We start from the raw sequence: 25,224 nt of genomic DNA on the forward strand, positions 1-25,224 counted from the left end.
AACGGTTTGTACGGCTGGGGTAGTTTTTCACAAAGAGGAGTAAGGGCTGCTAAAATACAAAACACACTGATTTTAAAAGCAACACACAGAACACAAGTGCTGTGGTCTCCATATCTCAGACGTTCATGGCATTTCTGATTGGGCTTCAAATAAACATCATTCTGTCCTATTCCACCAAATTAAAAAAATTTAATTTAAAAATTGACTTTAGATCTAATTACAGGTCTTCATATGACCAAAAAATGTTGTTATATTTATTTACTTCTTCCTAAAACCAAACACAAATCTATCAAACCTATGGCTCCTTGAGGCTGAATCATGATTAGATCTAAACCTTTGATTCCCTCCTTGTAGTCCCAATTTGGTCCCTTGTTTCCCTTCTGGACAAGCCATAGTAAGTCAGATATCTAATATTAGGGCAAAAAGAAGGGAGTGCACCAGCCTAATATTCAACCCTAAGAGCCAAAATCACAACTTGCCTTTTAAGTACAGTATGAAGTCAACTTACATGCCTTTCTCATTTTGAAAAGCAACATTTTTTTTCCAGCACACTAAAACACAAGCCACCCAGCCTCTACTTTTAAGCCTCTGGAACGGCAACTCTTAACATCTTTCACATTTGCCCCCAAGTCAAGCTTAACATCAATACTTCTGTTCTCCCAGATCTTGTGAACTTGTGCTTATTTGCTTGGGAAAAAGACCCTTCAAAATCAATAGGGTTTCATTCTGCCCCTGTGGAATGTTCAGCATAAAAACATAGTTGTGCTGTTTGGGGACAAGTAACTTCATTTTGGTTTCTCCTCTACCTAAGGCAGGGATAAGTAACTTTTTTCAACCAAGAACTGTTCTTCCTTCTTAAAACTATTTTTGGCCCAGGGATTACAGGGTTATGGCTGGTAAAATGCCATCACTAGAAAGATGAACTCAACACGTTTAGCCCCTTTGCCTGCCTGCTTTTGGAGGACAAGGGGTTGAGGCATCAGATGGCTATTTTAAGCCTTGTTTCCCCCTTAATACCAGAAGGGGAAAAGCAGCCCTTTAGGAAACAACTTAGATGGTAAAACTGGTCCCCCTATTTTGTTCCTCAATTCCCAACTATTAAAAAAAAAAACCCACAGAAAAAATGGGCTAGAAGTTTGGCTTTGCCCGCTGTGGAGGTGCTCTGAGGGCAATAAAAAGGGAAGCTGGGACTGCATGTGGCTTGCAAAATACTGCCTTGAAGGTTTACATGAGCCTTCTCTAAGATGAATACTCCCAAAGAATTACACTCATAACTGTTATCCTAGCAGCCAGCTTGGCCTCCTGTTTTTCAAGCCCTGGCCATGCTGGCTGAGGCTGATGACACGTTTGCATCCAGCACATCTAGAGGGCAGAAGGATGGCTTAAACAAAAGGACTCTTCTCTTCCCCTTTTCAGTGCTGCTCCCACAAACCAAGCCACCATGCATTCGGGGTCATCCAAATGCCACCAAACTTACATCTCCAAACTCCATGCCTTGGGGAAAAAAAATCCTGCAAACTTGCCTTTCCTCCTTTGCCACTTACCACATTGGTAATACTTCCATTAGACCTGGCTTACTTTCTATAGATACACTTAACTCATTTTCTTTTATCCACCTTCATGGCTAGGGCCTAAAATGACCCCTGCTCATTTTCCTTTTCCTTTTCCAATTAGTCCAGCACACATGCACACTTAGGCACTTGCTCTCTCTCATTCACATACACCACACACACAATTCAAGATTCTCCTCTCTCTGAAGCCCTTCCCCACTTATCCCCTGGCCTGGAGGACAAGAAAATATTTCTTCTTCTTCTTCTTCTTCTTCTTTTTCTTCTTTTTTGCCAGCTTCCCTTCCCTTCCCTTCCCTGCCCACCCATCCCTCCCCCTTAAATAATGCTCAATAGCATTCATACTCAGGTATTTAATAAGCAACTCTGAGTCCCCTCTAAACAAATTGACACCTTGCCCCCCAGTTCCCACCCACCCCTTCTCCCAAATCCAGGCCTCTGGCTCCATGCACGCTGGTAAGTGGACTTGACCCCAAAATATAGTCAGTGGGTTGATTTTACCGTATCCTGGTGAAGAGGTTAAGAACTGAAACAGACTCCTAGGATTGAAGAGACAGAAAGGAACTATTAACATCATATTTATTAGAATGTTGTAACAGAAAATCTCTGAGTGGACTGTAATATTACCTGCAATGTAAACTTATTTTAACGCTAAGAAAAGCAGTAAAATAAAATGAAATAAAGAGCATGGGAAATATCACACATACACACGTACCACAGTGTAAAGGAGGCACTTAAAATCAAGTTGAAAAAAAAAACTATACAAATGCCTAGGAGCATTTCTGCCACAGGTGGTCCTCATCTAATCGCCACTCATTCAGTGACCATTCAAACTTATGACAGTGCTGAACTAGTGGTAGTTACAACTGGTCCTTGTACTCATGGCTATTGCAGCATCCCTGAGGTCATGTGACTTTGATTTGTGACCTTCCCTACTGGCTTCCCACAAGCAAAGTCAATGGGGGAGCCAGCAGGAAGTTGCAAGCTGTGGTCATGTAAGGTCCTCGCTTAATGACCCACGTGGTCCTCACTTAACAAAGGATGGCAATTGGGACTGCTGGAACTGCTATTACTAAGTGGCGTGGCCATGTGATTTTTTAACTAACAACTGTGTTGCTTAATGATAGAGTTTCCAGTCCCAATCAGCATCATTAAGTGAGGACCACCTGTATTCCCATCAGCTACTATTGTAGGTTCTTTCATGCAGGCACAAAGACCTGTAACACAACAAAAATATCCCTCCTAATCCAGAACAATCCAGCACTGAATTTCTAACACTAGCATCTGGAAGTCTCCAAGAAGCCAGCAAGCAGGGTGTGGAAAAATCAGCCATTCTCTGTCACCAGTCCTAAATTCTAGTAACCAGAGGTATCCTGAATTTGAACCTGAAGCCTCTATCAAGGCATCAGGACTAATAGTAATAGTACCCCTTCCTAGCCTGTTCCACTAGGTCTGAAAGGGTGGGCATGCTCCAGGTCCCTTTCCTTAAATGTTGCCATCTAGTGGGAGCTTGGCAGCACGTCTTCTCAGTAGTGGCCCCTGCCCTTTTGGAACACCCTCCCAGGCCCCTACCCTCATAGCTTTCTGAAAAGCCTTGTAGATTGGCTTTTCCCACAAGCATTGGAGCAGTGTGAGGCTGGAACCCAGTAAAGTTCTTTATGGATGTGTGGGAATATGTTGTGTTTCAGGGCACTGGGAGTTTCAACAGGTAATTGACTGCTCTGTTGAAACTCCCATTCATCTATTAAACCCTTTAATACTACATACTTTGACAGTAAAATCAACTGTTTTTAAACAGAAAAAGAGCTGTGCTGGATCATACAGAACACCTCATTCTATGCATTCTCTCCTTGAGGACCAGCTATATGCCTATGAGAAGTCCATAAGCAGTATGTGGTGCAACAGCACCTTTCTGATAGAAGCACCATGACATTAAGGATAACATTCTCCAATACAATCCACCCACTGTTCTTCCTGGAAAAGAAGTATGCTTTCTTTACAGCCCACTTTTTAAAAAGTGCTCATTCTTCTAAGACAGCCTTCAAGTATATGCAAAATACAACAGCAATGAACCCCTTATTCTAACTTCTGTACTGGTACAACATTGGAATGAGAATGGATTCATAAACCCACAGAAGCACATGTTTAGCCACTTAGATTCAACATTTTTAAGACAAACTGCAGCTCAGTTTGAGACTGAAACTTTGTCTCCATCAAAATCAGGAAAGACAGTTCTAGAACAGTCCTCAGATTGCTAATATGTAATGAACATACTAGGAGTTTAGAAGAACAAGTAGATTTCTTATTGAGTCTCGTCCCATCTTGCACCACTGGAACTCAGCATTTATTTTGAAGATGATTGCTCAAATACATGAAAAAAACATACGATTTTACCTTTGTAGAGCGAGTTTTGCTGAAGACATTCCAAAACCTCAAAGTCTCATCCCCTGCTCCAGTCACAATGGCTTCTCCATCTGGTGACATTGCCTATAAAAGGAAAGGAAGTGAATTTCTTGCCAGAGATGGACCCACCCACACAGCATTACTGTCTACCTTTTTCACCATAGGCCATAGAGAGCTAGGGGAAATTATTATTATTATTATTAATTTGATTTGTATGGCCACCCATCTCATCTTTGCGACTCTGGGCAGCTCACAACAAGTAAAAACAATCCAATAAAAACAAGTTAAAAATCAATATATGAACATATAAAAACTATCCATAATCAATTTAAAAAACAGAAAATCAGCAGCAGCAGCAGCAGAATTCATTCTACATCAGCTCAACACAGCCACTGTAAGAGCTTCCCACCACTGCTGGACCCTCAGGCACAGTGGCAGAGCCATGTCTTCAGGGCCTTTCTAAAGGCCAGGATGGTCGGGTTCAATCTAAGGTTGGGGGGATGATGTTCCACAGGGTGGCCGCTATGACAGAAAAGGCTCTCTTCCTTGGTCCCTCCAGATGACACTCATTCATAGATGGGACTCATAACATGCCTCTCCTGCCAGTCCTGATGGGGTGGGTAGATGTAAATGGGGAGAGGCGGTCCCTCAAATAACCTGGCCCCATCTTATATACAGCTTTGTATGTCACAATCAGCACCTTGAATTGAACCTGGAAGCATACTGACAACCAATGCAGCTCGCGGAGCAAAAGTGTAATGTGCACTGATCAAGTTCACATAACTGCTCACGGTGCCACATTCTGTACCAGCTGCAGCTTTCAGATGCTCTTCAAAGGCAGCCCCATGTAAAGTACATTGCAGTAATCCATTCGACAGGTGACAAGGGAATGAGCAACTGTGAGCAGAGCCTCCTGGTCTAGGAACAGGCGCAACTGGCACACAACATGGAGCCCTCCTGGCCATGGCTGCCACCTGCTTTTCAAGCAGGAGCCATGAGTGCAGAAGACCCCCAAGATTGCACAATGGGTCTGTTTGGGGCAGTGCCACCCCATCCGGAACCAAAGGTAGTAAGTCCCTGGAACTAAGCAGTCCCCAAAATCCAAAGCCACTCAGTCTTGCTAGAGTTGAGCCGAAGCTTATTGTTCCCATCCAGACTCTATAGACTCCAGACACCAGGACAGGACCCCAACAGCATTGCTTAATTTGCCAAGGGTGGAGATATACACCTGGGTATCATAAACATTCTGATGATATGTCACCCATGGCAATGGATGACCTCACCCAGCATCTTCGGGTAGATGTTAAACGGGAGCGGAGAGAGTATCAAACCCTGCAGAACCCCACAAAGCAGGGGCCGAGGGCAGGACCTCTCGCTCCTGAACAGACTGGAATTGACCCCAGAGGAAGGAGGAGAACCAGCACAAAACAGTGCCACCCAGCCACAACTCCCGCAAACAGTCCAGAAGGGTACCACAGTTGATGGTATCAAAGGCTGCTGAGAGGTCAAAAAGAGCAAGGATGGATGCACTACCCCCATACTCACCAAGTAAAGGACTCTGTAGGAATGCCCAGTTAGCTTTGCAACCTGAGTCAAGGATGGGTACTTCCAGACGAGGATCTGGTTCTGTGAGTATCCATGAGTGCTCACCTATAGAGAGAACACCCTTCGGGTCATAGCTACGAACAAAAAAGCAAGCACAAAGGCTGAGGTAGGGCTCCCAATTATAATTTGGCCCTTGAGGGTGTTGGTGGTGGTCTCTTAGGTTTTCCATAGAAGTCCTTGTCAGTCAGGGTTCTTAAGAACTATGAACTGACTCAGCCCAGAAATTATTTGCTCTGTTTCATGATGGGAGAGGGATCAAGAGACAGAAAACATTCCTTACAGGTTGCTGTAAGGAAAAGGTTGTACAAGCGGAAACTCTGAGGACCCAAAATGAAAGCAGAAAAACAGTAATTTTATTCAATTCCATTTTTAGCTCAGAATCCCTCCAATGAGGTTATGTCACTTCTCCCATACACTGATACATTCTTCACAACAGCTTTGCAAGGTAGGTTGGAATGAATGTAAACAAGCCTTTATTAAAATGCACAAACTCTGCCTTAAACCCACTATCAACAGCCAAGGCCTCCTTCCCCTGCTTTTGAAAAGAGAAGAGCAGCCCTGCTGTTGCAGAGTGATTGCTATTCTAGCATCAAGTGTCTTCTGACTCAGCCATAGCTAAAGCCCACCTGAAGAGAATTACGCCTCAAAGTCTCCAAGTTCAACATGATGTTCATTGTATCACACTGAACTCTGCTAAAAAAAACAAAACAAAACAGTAGCCAAACTGGGAATCCTTCTGCTATAGCTCAACCAAGGAGGGTAGCCTATGTTGCTCTTTCCACACTGTCCAATGGTGCTTACCAGTTCGTTGGCATGCTTGGACCAAGCAAGGTTGCACACTTGTGACCCTGTGTCAATGCACTGCAAAGGCTGTCCAGTTAAGGTGTTCCAGAAACGTATACAGCGGTCAGCAGTCCCACCCCCTGAAGCCAATAGCCCATGCTGATGAGGGGACCAAGCAATAGCTTTGACTGCTGCGAGGTGCTCTGTATACTGCTGGACAGGGCTGAGGCTGGAATGGTTCCAGACAAGGAGCTGGAAAGAAAGGAGGTTCATGAATATCTTGCTATCAGAGCAGAGGGGCTCTGCTGATACTTGGAGGGAGAGGCCCAAAAGAGTTATTAACTTGCATTCTTTCCTCCAAGACTGTGTTTTTCACATTTGGAGGCAAGGGGAATAACAACTGGAAAAACAGACTTTCTTTCATTGCTCTGTTTTAATTACAGTAGTTCACTGTGTTCTAAACTGTATTTTTAAATTAAAAAATCGATACCATCAACAATAATCAAGGCAGCTTTAACTGGTTTGTGGATTTAACTGTTCTACTCAGTGCTCAGTATTAGAATAAGAACATACAGTGACATACATGGAATTAGGCCTCAGATTTGAGAGGGCTGTGCTATTACTAGACTTCATTAGACTGCATTTGATCTTTTCTATTCTGGCATTTTCATGTTTTTACATTTTCCATAGCTGGTTATTTGTTTTTATTACATTAAAACATATATGCTGCTTTGTACCCCTCAAAAGGGTCATCAAAGCCATATCCAACAGTAAAGATAGACTAGAAATGAACATTAAAAATTGCACATTATTTCAGAAAGGAATGGAAAAAGATGAAATCATCATCAGTGCCAACAGCCTACAGAAAACCATACTCTCATCAAGAGTTAAAGAAGGGGCCAGATGGATTTTCCTACTAATTACCAGCCATACTTCTGGTGGTGGTGAGCTATGGGGCAAGATCTCTCCCCACAGTCTCAGTAAGAGAACAGATGAGATTTAAAATCTTACATACTGTTTTGAGGGAACAGCTCTTTGTCATCTCAGATGCCTTGCCATAAACATACTGATTAGAAATATTTAGATTCAAAATAAACACAGCAAAACATTCTGGGTCAGGGCCAATCGCTATCGTGTGCTTCTGGGGCTCTCTTAGTTCAGGTTCCCAGCCTCTCCTCTCCTGCCACAGAGTATCACAGAAGTGCAGCAACTATAGATTGTGTATCCACAACCACTCTCGATCAGCAGAGGTTAAGGCAAGGCTAGTCACTGTACCTTGTTGTCATTCCCACCAGATGCCAGGAGCTGGTGATCTGTGGACCATTTCAGCCCACACACTTCCTGCCTATGGCCTTGAAGGCGCCGTTCGGACTGCAAGGGAGGAGTCCGGATGTCTCGCTGGAGGATCATCCGGTCTCGACTGCCAGAAGATAGCTGGTCTGCATTCCATGCAAGAGCACCTAGAACAGAGGAGTGTTTGTGAAGACCACGAAAAAACTGCACAGGTGGGAAAAGCAAGTCCTCTATTAGGAGAAGTATCACTAGAGCACCTCCTGCCACTGTTGGAGGAGCTCCTGTGAAATGTCATGCTCAGAGCCATCCTAATCACCAAGAAAACCAGCCATTTGTCAGAGGGAAGCAATGCCAGAAATTGGTGGAATCAATGCTATTTTTAAGATAAGAACTACATTTGGGTTTCATAAAACAATTGCCTTCCAGTGCAATACCCAGCATATGAAGCCAGATAGCTTTTCATCTTTAATAATGAAAGAAATCTGAAAAACGGAACTGCTCCGAGACTATGAAGGACTTGCAGTCTTGAAAGAAAACCGAATATCCCTGCTGCTAAAAGCCAAGAAGTGATTATATTTTGTATTTGTCACCTCTTCTGAAGCATCATTCAATAATGATTGCCTTGTTTATCCAGAAACAGACCTCAGGAAAAAATTTTTTCCAACTGCTGCTAGAGTGGCCCTTTTCCATGCTTATTCTTAGTGGTTCCCCACTTATTCACTGGCTGAATTTCTATCCACTGGATTCTATATAGCATTAGCTATTCACTCACAGAGGATAAAACCACAGATAACTATAGAGCACAATATATTATTTTCCTTTGCTAAAAAAATTATGTCCAGCTAAAATAACACAAAGTGATGAAAAATCTTCTGCTTCTTCCACATCTAGCCTGAAAGTGATCCTAATCCCTAATATTTTAACATATCCCCTAAAAAGTAAAGAATGCGTACCCTGTTTATCAAATTAAAAAGAAGCTTAACCACAATAAAAACAGCAACAGCCAGAACATGAGTCCTTCCACAGAAAACAGCTAAATACAAAGCCATTCAAATCCAGACCTCTGTGGAATAAAACCATTTTCACAGAAGCATCTGAAAATTAAGGGAGAATACATGGTAAGCACATCCAGAAACTTTGCAGCAACCAGAGATGTCCCATGTCAGGTTATAATATTTTAGCTTTCCAACAGAGCACGAAGCAGGGTTCCCAAAGATGATCTCAGCACATGGACAGGTTCCCAGACAGGTAGAAGATGGCTTCTGAAGCATTCACGTCCCAGATAATTTAACCTAGGACTATGGAAGACTGGGGCTATATCATCCACTGTAATGTCCTCACAACGACCAAGAGTTGTCTACAATGCTAAGTATAATGAGAATTCATTACTGAACAAGGAAAAATTAACATTCAAGATGGGATAGTATGTCCCAGGAGGCAGGTAGGCCCAAGCTGGCTCAGGATAACAATTCACAAATATCCTTCCTTGTAGTACTTCAGGACAACAGGCCACATCACTCAGCTTTCCTTACCCACTCTGGCCGTATGACCCTCCAACATTGAGAGCTTCTTTCCTGCTGCAGCATCCCAGATCTGTACAAAACCTTTGTGGGTCCCAACTGCCACCAAATTGCCCTAAACAGAAAAGGGGTATCAAACATGGATACAGTAACTATCACTGTACTGGGAGCCTCTGGAAAGCACTGCTCCAAATGCTGTCCCAGCTCTAAAGCAACTTTGAAGGATGCATTATCTCTCTCTTCTTATCAACTGAACACTTAAAACACTTGCTGCTACTTATTTTCGCAGGCATGTGCGTGCAGACTCACTTGCACAAAGTTTCTGCAGAACACTGAACTACATTTTTTATGGTATGGGGCTTTTTATGCTGTTGAAAAATAAGTACATATAGAATAACACATGGTATGCAAATATGTACTGTAGATAAGTATATGAAAGTAGTAATTTTGTATCAAAATGGGCAATTGCTGGATCACCTGATCTGGAATTGCCTAGTATGCTCTACTATGGCAGAGGCATCTCTGCAAAATTTCTGTAGTTCTACCAATTAATATCCTTTAACAGGAGATTTCAGGGATATAACCTAGAATCTTCCATCTACAAAGCACCACTGAGTTACAGCTCTGTTGGCAACACTGTTCATCAGGTTTAAACACTGGTGCACCTGTCTTGCTTTTGGCCATTCAGCTGGCAAGAACGCCTGCGTTTTCAGTCTACTGAAATATCAGTAGTATGTACTTTCAAGCATTCCCTGTTAACCATAAGCAGTTTTTTTTTTACTGTTTCAATTTAAGAAGGAATTTTAATTCTACAGCCTATTCACTATGTTATGCATTTTTCTTGGGCAAAACATAGCCCTGACCACATTCATGTTAGAAAAGGAGTTCTTCCCCCTCCTCATTATTATTATGATGGTTGGTCGCACAGTCAGCCAGATGTTTAGACTGGATGTGGCATTTTTATCCACCTACTAAGTCCTTCCCAAGGACCTGGGATAGGCAGATGTTGTTGTCTGATGGTGTTAAAGATATTGTTGCAGGATATAAGCTGTTCCAAGTAAAGCTGCCTTTTGCAATTGACTGATGGTGATTTTATCACTGCCAAACGTCTTCAAGTAGTGCTCCAGTTTTGAGATTGCACCTAGGGTGCCTATTATTATTGGTACTATCTTTGCTGCTGCTGTTGCTGCTGTTATTATTATTTTATCCCACCTTTTTAATATATATTTCAAAGCTGCGAACACACCTAATACTCCTGCCTCCTATTTTCACAACAACCCTGTGAGGTGGGTTGGACTTAGAGAGAGCAACTGGCCCAAAGTCACCCAGCCGGCTTTCATGCCTAAAGGAGGCCTAGACCGCGCAGTCTCCTGGCTTTTGAGCCAACACCTTAGCCACTACACCAATCGGCTCTCAATCCTGATCTCATGCCTGCAGTGACCGCATACTGACCCGTTCTGACCATCCTACAGAAGTCACCGAATCACCTTCCACAGATAGATCACACAGCCGCGTCACCTTGGGGAAAAAAAGTAAAAACAGGAATCAGAAAACTGTGAAGGCACTGAAAAAAAGGGCACTCATATACTTGTATTCAGATACCTCTCTCACACTTTTGGATTCAAGACACCAAGCAGTAACAAACTGATTAACAAAAATTTCAAGCCAGGATTTTCCAAACTCCTCATAGCTGAGATGTACTGTTTTCCAAATTTAAATGTGGAGCACACCCAGGGCAAGCTACTAGAGCAGAAACCCACAAAGCAACTCAAAAGAGAGACTTCTTCATGGGGAGAAATAATATTTTGACTCTCTATTGGGAGAGGTGTCCAAGGCAGGAATGTAAATTCTTGTCCCAAACAACACGCTTTACCTGGCTAGTGCAAGCACTCCAAAGATAGACACACGTCCCAAGACCAACACTAAGGACATTGAGGGATGACCAATCGACTAGGTTCAAGTAAAAATCATCCTGAAGTTCTGGAGCATCCAAAACTTTAAATGGAATCTTGGATATCTTCCTCGTGGGCTTTCGAGGTGATCGAAGTAGCTTTTGACTATTGAGAGGAGGAAGGAAAAAAGTTTAAGAAAGGCAGAGAAGGAGTACCCATTCTTCCACAGATATATCCTAGTTTGATGACACACTTCCTACAGATACACAAAAAAAAGATAAGGTAGTATCTTTAAAAATTTCAAGAGAATCAGGCTGTAGTACAATTTTCCAAAGTCATTTTTTAGATAGCATGGAGATTAAGACCACCAATGGCTATTAGTTATGAGTTACATTCTTTTGGCAGAACTGAAAATAGCATGCAAGTTGGGTGATGGTATTGCCCTTCTGCCCCACTTAGGGCTTTTTATATTTTAGGAAATGAATGCTAGACAATGTAACTTGTTTGATCCAGCACAGCTCTTCTTGTGTTCTGAAAAACATTTTCCAGGTTATATTCTTTTTCCCTAGGGAAGCAGTAATCTCCCCTTTGCTAGAGGTCAAGCAAAGGCTGGACATTCAAGTGCTGGGGATGCTTTAATTGGGAGTTGTATACCAAGCAAAGGTCTAGACCTAATGTCCTAAATTCCACATCACAATTTCCTCCCTGTTTATTCACACACCAACATTGTTAGTTAGCTGCAAGTAGCCAACTGTAGAGGGTTTCCCTGTAATATTCTTAGAAATAATATATTCATCAACTAACAATCCAGGAAGCAACATTACAAGGAACGGAGAAGACATATGGAAAGCCTGCCCACTCCAAATCCAACACAATTCGTGAGAGTTTCCCCTTTCCATTTCTAAGATCAGTGTGAGAGAAAAGCTCAACCATGAGGGAAGGTGATTCACAGCATATTTCAATGGGACAGTCTTTATCCTAATGCCCCCCCCTCCGGTATTCTATCTCATTAGAGTAACCGGAACAAATTCCAATTCATCTTCCAGTTCCCAAATCACAACGTGATATTAGCTCCAGGGTTATTATCCTGCATGGATAACCACCACCCCACTTCAAATGGTAGCCAACCTTTTGTTGCTGACAGGGGAGAGGGAGTATGGAGAGACCTCGTTGCCATCATCAGGACTGGAACGTTTTGTGGTGAGGGAATACTACATTGACAAAGAGAAAACAATTATCCCCAAATTAGCAAACTAAGTTTTCCTCCAAGGGACAAGCCCCACCATTCAACCATCTTAGTTTCACAATCCATTCAGAGACTGACTTCACATACTGCAGTAAGCCACATGATTTGTTTAATTTTGGCTTAACAAGCTCTCCGAACCCCAGCCATTGTGATGTATTCAACAAGATACCTAGCTTAGTGCAATGCATGAATGAAGTTAGCCTTGCCTTCCTATCTGCCAAAGGCTTCCAGACTGTGTCCAGTTTAGTTTTCCCTTTATCCACAGCCTTCTTTCAACAGGCAACAAGATAAGGGACAGAGAGTGACTCAGAGTCTGCTCAAACCACATCCTTTTCAGCTGTAATTCAAAAAAACTAAAATAGCCTCATCAGAGTAGCTTACCATTGCTTGCTTTCATACAAGCAGCATTTTAGAAAGACAATATCCTTACATGGTTTTATGATCTGATTCCTTTTCAGTTTGTTTCAAGTTTTTTTTAGCATTACCCCAATGCTTTTTTATTGTATTTTAAAGTTCTTTTTTAAATTTTAGTGGGAGATCCAGGACAGGTAAGCACTACAGTGTACAGCTAAACAATGGAATTCACCATTACAAACTAGTAACAGCAACTCAGCAACTTTAAGGAGGGTTAGATATTAGGACTATGCAAAGAATTCAAAAGAATTGCTTTATAAACGTGTTAGGGCGTGTATCGCAACTCTATCCAAGGACAGCTATTTTATTCTGGCTAACATGCTTTGTGACATATCCCTTTTTAATGTTTTGCACACTTAAGACACAATGGAAATATCATCTCTGAATATTCATTTCTAAAAAGGTGGAAAAATATTACTGCACTAATAGGATTCCCATAACCATCAGATCAACATGAGGGGAACAGGAGGCTGAATTAGATACCACTTTGGTCTGATGGAGATGGCTTTGGTTTTTCTTATAAATTTGCATTTAAATCAATAGCTGCCCCACGACACCATGTGATCTAGCAATCATAAGTTCTCTGTTTTTAAGTAGTTAATGAAATATAATAGATCAAGTTTTTTTACCCATAATATCTTAATTGGAACTTCCAAACCCAGAAACAGTCTACATTTCAGCTATCAAATGGGCCACTTTACAAAACACGATGCTAGGCTAAACAGATCTCTGCTCTAATTGAATTTAACCCTTCCTATATGATTAATGCTTCTTGCTTTTTTTTATTGTAGGTCACACTTGACTATTTTACAAAAAGGCAAGATATAATTTTCAGAGGGGAAGAATACCGTGAAAAGGCTCTTCTTCTCAGGCGTGGAGGGCTGCAGCCTCCTGTCCTCAGTCTGTGGATCCTGCACTTTCTCAATCCCAGCTCCAAGGAGTTCATTTTTTAGCAAGGCAGAGTAGGCAAGGCCATCTGCACAAACAAAAATCTTTGTCAAAACTGGTTGGCCATTTAAAAAACAACAACAGATTAACTGGAAGCATGTGACAACATACAAAAAACAGGACATACAAAAATATATCTTTTTAATTTTTTTTTTTTAAAGATACTGGTAAACAGGAGATTGGAGACTAAATTTCAAAGTTAGCTAAATCTGTCTTATTGGCAAGGTTAATAAAATTAACAAAGAGCTAGTATATTATATTTAATTACAAAGATGAAAGATGAATAGAAGTAATATTGAGGTCTTATTAATATTAGTTAAAGGTTCTTCATTCTTCTTTAAACCTTATGTTAGTTTTGGCAAAAGCTTAAGACACTGCTTAACTTCTTCCACATGGTTATTATGTGGTGCTCTCCTCCAAGATGGCAACCTCTATATAGCAAACCAGATAATGGGGCACTGCAGCCTAGCACAAACCAGGCTACCAGAATCCCTTCAGAGGGTTTAAAGACATGCAAACCACAGGCAAGCGTTGGTCTCTACCTTTGCCATTGTCTGAAGTGGCATCTTTTGCTTTTCTATTTTGACTTGGAGATTTCTCATTTTCCTAAAAATCCAGATAAAATAATTAGCATGCATCCATTTTTAGAATTTCCAAATTTTTGGAAATTTTTTGCTTTCAGTCATCAGCTAAAATGAACTGTTGTAAGCTTTCTAAGCAGCCTCACTGCAGAAGATTCTGGGTCACATATCAGAGGTTCTACTTTGACCATTTGCCAAATTTGGCAGTGCTTACCCGTATTTCCCTAAATTAAGAACCTATTCCAGGAATCTATCACGTCTTCTTCAGTGCTTAGACACTGTAGGGGAATATTGACTTCAAGGAACATTATCTATTACAGCTGATTTTTTTGCCCAGAATTTCTAATATTTTTTAAAATCCCTAAGGTTTTCAAAACACCTCCTGAATGGCTATCTATTCACTCAGCTCGGGAGTTTGAAATTTTGCTTTGCAGCTCCACTCCTTATTACTCTCTGCTTTCAAAGGTTAAATAGGCTGTGTCAGGGAAGAGACTATTTACCTACTCTCAAATGGAAGATCAGCTGGCCCCCATCCCTTTTTCATTCAAACAAACTTTTTTATTTACAGTGTCTTTCAATACCCAACAAGCAATTCCTGCATGTATTGTTTTCCACTGATTTTGAAGCGTGACTTGCTGGCATATTTATCTTTGGAATATTTATAATCAATTATTAAGAAAAAAAATTACTGATTTATGTATGTAAACTGGATATTTTTAAATAACCCAATCTGCTTTCAAATAGTCACTAAGATGTCCTCAGCATTCTTAAGCCCAAAAAGCCTTGCATGGCAATTCCTGACATTCTAAACAGCTGGGGCAGAACACTGCTTCACAAATAAAAAATCCCCAAATTCGATCATCACCTCAATCTCCAGGTAAGTAGATCAAATGATCAGATTCCCTTCTTAAAAACCTGGGAGAGAACTGCCAGCCTGAGTAGACATGTTAGGCTGGATGACCTGATTCCTTATAATCTTGGTCATGATAGGCCTAGGCCATGTTATCAAAAAACATGTGATTGGAAGCTGTAGTCTAACTTCCAAGCACTGACCATGTTTTTTCAATGACATCAAATGTTTAACTGAAACAATGGCTGTAAAACATATTTTTAAACCAAAACATACAAACAGAATGACCAGCAGAATGGAAGAAAACATGTCAAACTTCTTGGGAACATCTGTCTATGCCTATGGAACATCTGGTAAGTCACCCCCAGCCCTCTAACACAACCAACCAACCAAATGGCCTTTCTGCAAAGCTCACATTTATTCTATGAAAGCTGATGCTCCAATTTGCTCCAGCTCGGGAAGGAATGAATCTGTCACCATGTTTACTAGGGGAGGAGACAGGTGAATTAGAAGGTGTCAAGGTTCTCCTCATATCTGCAACCTGGAATTTTGAAAGGGTGGGGGGAGGAAAGATCAGGAAACCCACAACAAAGATCAGTGACAAGACATGCATTAAAAATGAAATTCTGCAATTACAGAAAAATTGGATTCCAGAATCTGTATATATGATATGAGCTGAGTACCTTTGTACAACTTACCTCATTTTGCATTGTTGTGTTTATATATTTTTTAACACTTAATTCCAAATTAGGTTAATCTAGGACCACTAACAAATACAATGTCTTCCTGGGCAAAGATGTAACCTTATGCATACATACAGTGGGGCAAAAAAGTATTTAGTCAGCCACCAATTGTGCAAGTTCTCCCACTTAAAAAGATGAGAGAGGCCTGTAATTTTCATCATAGGTATACCTCAACTATGAGAGACAAAATGGGGGAAAAAATCCAGAAAATCACATTGTCTGATTTTTAAAGAATTTATTTGCAAATCATGGTGGAAAATAAGTATTTGGTCAATATCAAAAGTTCATCTCAATACTTTGTTATATATCCTTTGTTGGCAATGACAGAGGTCAAACGTTTTCTGTAAGTCTTCACAAGGTTTTCACACACTGTTGCTGGTATTTTGGCCCATTCCTCCATGCAGATCTCCTCTAGAGCAGTGATGTTTTGGGGCTGTCGCTGGGCAACACGGACTTTCAACTCCCTCCAAAGGTTTTCCATGGGGTTGAGATCTGGATACTGGCTAGGCCACTCCAGGACCTTGAAATGCTTCTTACGAAGCCACTCCTTCGTTGCCCGGGCGGTGTGTTTGGCATCATTGTCATGCTGAAAGACCCAGCCACGTTTCATCTTCAATGCCCTTGCTGATGGAAGGTGGTGTTCACTCAAAATCTCACGATACATGGCCCCATTCATTCTTCCCTTTACACGGATCAGTCGTCTTGGTCCCTTTGCAGAAAAACAGCCCCAAAGCATGATGTTTCCACCCCCATGCTTCACAGTAGGTATGGTGTTCTTTGGATGCAACTCAGCATTCTCTCTCCTCCAAACACAACGAGTTGAGTTTAGACCAAAACATTCTACTTTGGTTTCATCTGACTATATGACATTCTCCCAATCCTCTTCTGGATCATCCAAATGCTCTCTAGCAAACTTCAGACGGGCCTGGACATGTACTGGCTTAAGCAGGGGGACACGTCTGGCACTGCAGGATTTGAGTCCCTGGCGGCGTAGCGTGTTACTGATGGTAGCCTTTGTTACTTTGGTCCCAGCTCTCTGCAGGTCATTCACTAGGTCCCCCCGTGTGGTTTTGGGATTTTTGCTCACCGTTCTTGTGATCATTTTGACCCCACAGGGTGAGATCTTGCATGGAGCCCCAGATCGAGGGAGATTATCAGTGGTCTTGTATGTCTTCCATTTTCTAATTATTGCTCCCACAGTTGATTTCTTCACACCAAGCTGCTTGCCTATTGCAGATTCAATCTTCCCAGCCTGGTGCAGGTCTACAGTTTTGTTTCTGGTGTCCTTCAACAACTCTTTGGTCTTGGCCATAGTGGAGTTTGGAGTGTGACTGTTTGAGGTTGTGGACAGGTGTCTTTTATACTGATAACAAGGTCAAACAGGTGCCATTACTACAGGTAACGAGTGGAGGACAGAGGAGCCTCTTAAAGAAGTAGTTACAGGTCTGTGAGAGCCAGACATCTTGCTTGTTTGTAGGTGACCAAATACTTCTTTTCCACCATGATTTGCAAATAAATTCTTTAAAAATCAGACAATGTGATTTTCTGGATTTTTTTCCTCATTTTGTCTCTCATAGTTGAGGTGTACCTATGATGAAAATTACAGGCCTCTGTCATCTTTTTAAGTGGGAGAACTTGCACAATTGGTGGCTGACTAAATACTTTTTTGCCCCACTGTAATTAGGAGCATAGGAAACACAATCAATCAATAAACCAACAAATCCTAGATGGAATTATATTTGAGCAAGTGCAAGTACAACTAAGTCACATTTGAGCAAAGGGTCACTTATAGTCTGAACGTCATTAGAAGAGATAAAATAGTAAAACCTCTGCAATTATTTCAAAGCACAAGTCTGAATACTGTTCATTTCTACACTGATTGATGCATGTCCATGAATTAATCTATCAATATTATTTATTGTGTGAATAATGCACAATTAGTGTGCATCATTCAGTGCATACCAAACTTTTTAATATTACTTTTTCCATCAGAAACCATTTAAATATTCTTAGCATTCTAAAGAGTGAAGTAAGGGTACCTCATTTCTGTAGTGTTTGCTATGATTAGGCAAGCTGCCCACAGAATTATAGGAAAGGATAACAAAATCTTCACATTTAAAAGCTATTTCTTTGGCACAGAACCTTGTTATTTTTTATCTGTTTGGGCTGTTTGGCTTGTTTTTTTAATCCTCAAAGCCAAAATCTATTATTGAGTAAATACACTCAATAATACAGTACAGAATGTTCTGACTTTGAAATGACCCATTCCAGCCTCAGGAAAGTCCATTCTAAATGCTCCAGAAAGGATTCCACCTGTCAGATCACTTCCAGAACTCTCAGAATCAAACCACTTTTAGAATATCCTGAATTGGTTCATTTCGGGTCTGTGCACAGTTTAATACAAGTTTAATTATGACCAAGCTAACAATATATAATCTTGCAAAATCATCTGTTACATTTAGTATGGTATACGGTATTTTCATCACATTACAGAGAGATACAAAATGAGCCCTAACATTTCAATCACCTCTAGTTACCATTAACCTTTAAAAAAAAAAAAAATTACTTATATGTATTGGGATGCTCCTCCATTTGCTTCATTTTCACTCTTTGACTGTAAATATTAGTGGACAATTCCAGCCTCTGGCTACTAGCATTCCATATGAGTATGCATTATATAATTTTAATCAAGTCTTTTATATTTCCCTAAACCAACACAATAGGATACTTCTGAATCTGACAAATTGAATATTTGAAAATACATAACTTTCTTCTAATATGAGTTCCAATTGCTTCTGTTGCCTCTTTCATCACTTTCCTTAGGCAGATACACACAAGCTGTCATCCCAGGGCCACACATAGCCTCTCAAAACAGGGATGCAACCCTGACAGATCCTGAAAGGTTGCCAAAGCTACCTAACCCTTAAGGAGCTGCCACCAAATTATTACTTTAGAGTCAGGGTTCAATTAAAATTAAAATTTAATTTCAATTTTGTTTAAATTAAATGCATTTTTTCCACCACTCCCTGCTTTTTGATACACTCCTGCTCTAAGGTATACTTTATGATGGCAAATATAATGATGCAGAACTACAAGGTGATCATTTGTAACTTAATCATATACACAACCCAGCATGAATCCCTTCCACAATATGAATCTCTTTTAGGGTTGTAAGCTACTATATGGTACTATTTTATTTCTTGTACAATATACAGGAAAATTTTAAATGCTTAGTAATATTTACAGAAGGCATCATGTTTTCATTCTGGATGTTAATCTGGCGGAGAAGGCGCCTTTCGTAGTCTTGATCCATGATGAACAGGTGCAGGAGAGGGGGAAAAAAAGCCCAGGTGTCTTATAATAGCCTCACACAATCTTTTGTGCATGGAGACCAGGGGATGACCAATAGACTGCAAAGAGAAAGGCAGAACCTGTCAAACTCCAGGCAGTTACAGGTGAAATGTTAAAACCACCATCTGTTACGATTGTGAGTTCTCCTAATTCCCCTTCAAGTATTAGATGACACCTATTTTTCACTCAGTTACAATGGATTTATACATTGTGCAAACTGCCCATTTATAGACATGATCAGCACTCAAGCTGATCATCCTATGTAGAAATTAGAAAAGTTTTCCCTTGCTACAAATACAAGCAAAACAGTTGTGCAGCCAAAATCTTCTTACATTTTTAAAATCAGGCTCATTGGCATTCTTTCATTAGCTGAGCAGATTGGCTGGGACTTTAATTCCAAGAAGTGTTTGTTCTCTGTACAACTAAAGTTATCCAATTTAAACAATCACACATTTCCTCTGTGACATCTCCATTCTCATGTTCTATTTTAGAGAGTAAGTTCCTCAGTTCTTACCTCTTTACATGTTATAAAACATCATGGATAGTGGTTGTATTACAGAAAGATAAACATTTCACAATTTCCTTACTATTTAAGATAGAAAGCTTAAAAAAAAATCCTGAGAACTAAAACTTACAAAGTTTTCACTGAATTCTGCAGTGTTTCTGTGTAAAGCGGTGGTGGATGTACTCACGACCCTTCAGTGCCTGAGCATACCTACCCACCACTGCAACTTTAAATTACCAGAAGCCAGTAGTATGAGTATGAGGAATGCACAACCAACATTTTGTTTGCAAAAGCATTAATCCAATGTTTATGGCATAAGAAACCAAGCTTAATTCTTATTCATCTATAGGTAGAAATGTGAAGAGTCAGAAAAATATCCTCTTTCCCCACCTGAAATACTAGAAATTTGTGAAAGTAATGAAAAACACTCTTACTTTAATTTTCCATATTCAAAATGTGTAGTATAAAGATTTTTTAATCTAAGGCAATTTTCAGCAATCCTATATACGTATATCAGATGCCTGCCACACACAGATCTAAAATGCATTTCTGCACCTCAGACAGCTGCAATATAAGGTACTGTATTCCTTGCTGCTTTGAATGATCTATGATCTAGTATGGAGATATTACTGACAAATGAATTTTTCCTTTCAATCTGTCTCTCCCTTCTGGTTGACCTGACACACAGCTTGAAGTTATCTATCTGTAAGCTCCATCAACCAGGAATAGGCATCTGAATCAATTTACTCAGGCTTGCTCTGTAAATTCCATAAATGTGCCACTTCTAGACCTCCCTTAGGCATGAAAGCCAGCTGGGTGACTTTGGGCCAATCACTCTCTCTCTCTCAGCCCAATCTACCTCACAGGGTTGTTGTTGCAGGGAAAATAGGAGGCAGGAGTATTAAGTATGTTCATCACCTTGAGTTGACCAAAATATATAAAAGGCAGGATAAAAGTACTATTATTGTTGTGATTATTCTACTGTCTGACTTGTTAAGTCGGCAACATTTGTTGCCCTCAAAGTGTGTTGCATTAACATTCCTAACAGATAATATTTGCCTGACAGAGATAGTTCTGGCCAATGATAATATGAAAAGCCAAATTAAATTATAAATATATATTTTATGTTAACAAAGCAGTGAATTAAGTTTGACAAGAAAGAAATGCATATTGTGTATCCTCTATTGTTTTTTCTGAAGAAAAAAGAAGGGGGAATGGGCATTTTTCTCCTATGGCTTCAACATTCCAAAAACATTCACACATATATCCAGTCAATCCTAATCATCATCCATCAAGTGCACCCCTACTTAAAGTTCTCAAGCTTCCTTTATAGCACCCAATTCCCCACTTGTTCAATTGACACAATGCCTCCCCATCCACCAGGAGATAGGGTTCAAACACAAGTTTGATGAAATTAGACATTTCCACATCTTAACACAAAACGTTTTTTAAAAATGCAATTCCTAAGTGTACAGTGTTAAGTAAACACAACTAAGCATAATTCCTCTCCCAGGCTTTCCTCTATGCAATACATTTTGCGGGGGGGGAGCTGTGTTTAGCATCTACCGCTGTACTAAGGATGGAGATAACCAGCAGGGATTAGAGAGAAACTGGGAATTAACCCCCAGCTTCCCAGTCAGCACCCGCATCAGACTTTCTCACTCCCAAGAGGAACCCTCCACACGGCAAATCGGTTTTATTACAGAGAACAAGAGATCCTCCAGAAGAGGCCTGTAGCGGAGAGGTCCCCCGAGCTGCCTTCATCTCCTCCTTATCCACCCACCGCCTTAAATCCCTGTCAGCCTGGACGCTCCCGTAATAGACACCCCTCCCACTGCATCCAAACCCAGGCAGCCTCGTCGCAACACCACATGAGGATGCTACAGAGTCTCTCTCCAGAAGCCCCGCGCCCACTTTCACCTGGGCGTGAAGGAGAAAAAATGGACCCACAGGTAGGAAAATAAAAACCCTCCTCCCTCTCACCTGCCCTCAGCGAGAGCCATCCAATATGGCGCCGATCCGACTCTCTGCCCTCCCCTTTTCCCCGCCCACTCTTCCTTCCTCATCACCGGTGCGCAAGGCATCACGGGAACAGAAGGCCGCAAACCGGCCCCCCTTCCCAGCCTCGCTCTCTGATTCGCCTCGTTCGAATCAATACAACCCAGAGGGAGCGTGGCCCCGTTACCCCTAGCAACGGTCCCGAGGCCTAGCTGTGATCCACCGAGCCAGCTTAGCACGCTATGCCGAAGCATAGAAATACGAAAAGGAAAGTGGGGGAGACGTAGCAAATTGGGTCGGGGAACTGGATTTTGTCTCCCTTCTTCCGTATAGAAATCCGATGAATAACAAAACAACGGGCGTGAGGAAGGAGGGGAGTTTATAACATTGGGGTGGTTTTTAAAGGAAACGGGGAGGGAAAAGTGGCTCTGAAAACGTGACTGACTACTGAACAACGGTTTTGTTCATTCGTGTATTGGACGGAAATTCATAAAAAAAAATAAAACGAAATTTGAGAGAATCTGTGATGTAACAGTTAATATCTGCTCTTTAAATGGCCTTCTGCAAAACCTCTGGATGTTTGCCTGTTTCTCAGCCTATTTTACAGCAAGATTGGAAGGAGAAAATTGAGAGGAAGGGTAGGAAATTGTGGGGAAGACGACATAAAATATTTTGAGTTACAGATGTGACAAGGTTGTTAATGTTGACCATTAAACTTCTGGATAAATGCAGACTCAGCCACTGACAAGTTTATTAACAAGGCATTACCTGTATTGTAGATGGTATTTACAAATTAGGAAGTGCTGGTCCCTACCCAAAGGAGAAATTAATATAATATAATACAATATAATACAATATAATACAATATAATATAATATATAATGCTGTCTTAAGGAGACAGACTAGCACTTGGTAGAGCAGCCATGAAGGCCTTGGAAAGATGCTACTCAGATGCTGTAATGTGCCTATACCTACAAAGAACAGAATTGTACAAGTCATGGTGTTCCATGTGACACTCTGGAAGCAAAAGTTGGACTTTGAAGAAACAAGATAGGAAGAGTATTGGCACTTCTGAACTTTGGTGTTAGAGAAGACTCCTGAGAATACCGGGGACAGCCAAGAAAACAAACTAATGGATCATTGAACAACTCAACCCAGAGTTCTTACTCTAGGCACAAATGACCAGGCTCAAATAATCCTACTTTGAACGCATTGTACAAAGACCCAGCTCTCTGGAAAAGGCTCTAATGCTAGGAAAGATACTGTAGAAGAGAAGAGGACAACCAGCAGCAAGGTGGATGGACTCAGTTACAGAGGTGATAAGTGCACCATTGGAAGATCTGAAAGACCAGGTTAGGGACAGATCGTCATGGAGAAAATCTCTGTGTGGTCACTAGGAGTCGAAAATGACTTGATGGTGCATTATCATAAGGAGACAACAGTGAAGGAAAAGTTGAGACAGGGTAAACAATAGAAGAATGTTTATTTGAATTGTGTATAAGTAGGCATACTTGCTTATTAAGTATTTCCTTTAAGGGTACTTTCTTGGAAGTACATTGTATTGCTTTGTAACCAAGCTGTTGCAACATTAATCTGGGAATAAATCCCACTGAACACTAGAATATTAGTTAGGAACCAAAACTTCCAGAACACGGCCACACAGCCTGGAAGACCCACATCAGCCACTAGAATATTTATTTGTGAATAAATCCATTAAAAGCAGCCTGCAAAACATCAAATGTAAAATAAAAAGGATCCATTGCATTTGAAGTGGTTATTGGTTTTAAAATAGTTTTTTAAAAGTAAAGAAAACTTGAGACATATAGGCAAAACCATTCTTGTTGAAGTTGGCCACATAGTTCTATTTTTCATCTTAATTATTTCAGTTTGAACTGGAAAGCAGCCCACATAACACCACTAAAAAAGAAAAAAATTGTGAGGATATCCAGGTAAATTACAAGTTGGTTAGGTTAATAATTGTTCTGAGAGCATCAGTAGAATCTATTATTAAAGAAAATGGCTTCGGTACACCTATGAAACACCTCTGCTATATGAGCTGTATACCATTGGGCTTCCAGATGCAATTCAAGGGTAATGGCCTTAGTGGACTCAGAAGGCATGCCTTCTGTATCTTCATGCCTGCCCTTTGGAACAGCATACCCATCCCACCAGGATCATATGGCCCCAATCCTGCTGTCTGGCTCTTCCAACAGGCACTGGGCCATGACATTATGTGAATCCACCATCTGAATTAAGATTAATTACTGTTTTTCCCCTGCCATGATCATTCTTTAGTATTGTTTTAAAATAATTTTAGTACTTGTTTTAAGCTTCTGCCCAGAGTAGTTGGCAGAGGGCAATCTTAAAAATGGAAAGAATAAATAAATAAAATCACTAATTTGCTTTATGCCTCTCTTTTCTGTATCCAGTTTTCCTCCTCTGCCATCCATATGCAAAGTATCACAGGAAATATGTAGAAGGACAAGTCAGGTTTGAGAAGAATCCAGTTTCAGGAAATGTAAGACCAGTTACACTTACATTTCAGTATTCTTTTGAGAATGCCAAAGAGGGATTTGATAAGACATTGTAGATGCAAAAGTTTTGTATCTAGAATCCAGAGCAAACTTTGCAATTGTGGGATAATAGATGACAGTAGGAAGAAATTGACAATTCAGCAAAGAACTATGAACAGTGGTATCCCATGGGACTAGTGTTTTCAACTTATTTATAAGTGATTTGGAGTGAACAGAAAGGTTGTGACATTGATTTTTGGGAATGCCAAAATAAATGCAAAAAACTCCAAATTCCACTCCCTTTTTGAAAATAAAAGTTTTAAAAGTGGCAAATATGGATCATGTAAGCAGTATAAAGTAATGAGAGCCAGTTTGGTGTAGTGGTTAAGGTGCTGGCCAGCTGGGTGGTGGTTGCTGGGAAAATAGGAGGCAGGAATATTAGGTATGTAAGCCCCCTTGAATTATATATATAAATTGGATAAAAATACAACAACAACAACATCATCATCATCATTATTATTATTATTATTATTATTATTATTATTGGAAAAGGAAAAAAACAACTAAATGCACATAGTCATAAGATATAAGCTGCTAGTGACTGACCAAGAAGCTATCTTGGATTTACAAGAGTAAATGAAGATATTGATTCAAGGTACAGATACTCTTAAAACTGTTACCAGTCTGTAGTTGATTTGGTGATATACAAATGGAATGAATGAATGAATGAATGAATGAATGAATGAATGAATGAACAAATAAATAGACCAGTTCCATACTGGAGATCATTAGGAAAAAGATAAAAGACCAGCCTGTCAAAACAACTTTGTGTTATCCCTACGAGGGAGTCCAGACCAGAAGCACAACTAGGAGTACTAGCTCTATCTTTATTGTAAGGTTACATTAACAGAATCTTGCAAGACTGAAAGTATTTCTCCTCTCCTTTCCTTTTACTCTGGAAAACTAGGGAGGGTCCCTTCTGAGACGCTTCCCACCCCCTCCCTCCTTCTG

General features: G+C 40.6%; 1 protein-coding gene across 2 annotated transcripts; it reads right to left on the reverse strand.

Annotated features, from left to right (window-relative positions):
* Positions 1-430: 430 nt before the first annotated feature.
* On the reverse strand, positions 431-21,740 carry FZR1 (fizzy and cell division cycle 20 related 1). Of its 2 annotated transcripts, XM_007440609.4 has the most exons (14): positions 21,686-21,740; positions 19,091-19,256; positions 15,519-15,644; positions 14,215-14,278; positions 13,573-13,700; positions 12,193-12,275; positions 11,046-11,229; positions 10,625-10,690; positions 9,185-9,287; positions 7,635-7,819; positions 6,378-6,611; positions 5,517-5,621; positions 3,963-4,055; positions 431-2,107 (listed from the first exon to the last, which is right to left on the reverse strand). In XM_007440609.4, exons 2-14 carry the CDS (start codon positions 19,157-19,159, stop codon positions 2,066-2,068), a joined length of 1,482 nt encoding a protein of 493 aa, XP_007440671.1. In that variant the 5' UTR covers positions 19,160-19,256; positions 21,686-21,740; the 3' UTR covers positions 431-2,065. The 2 variants fall into 2 exon arrangements, with proteins under 2 accessions (XP_007440671.1, XP_088005644.1); XM_088149518.1 differs by having other exon boundaries at positions 431-4,055.
* Between the last annotated feature and the right edge of the window lie 3,484 nt (positions 21,741-25,224).

Source organism: Python bivittatus, unplaced genomic scaffold (assembly GCF_059951505.1).
Source record: "Python bivittatus isolate LINGU-HERP-01145 unplaced genomic scaffold, Pbiv_v1 ctg000580_np1212, whole genome shotgun sequence".
Classification (NCBI taxonomy): Eukaryota; Metazoa; Chordata; class Lepidosauria; order Squamata; family Pythonidae; genus Python; species Python bivittatus.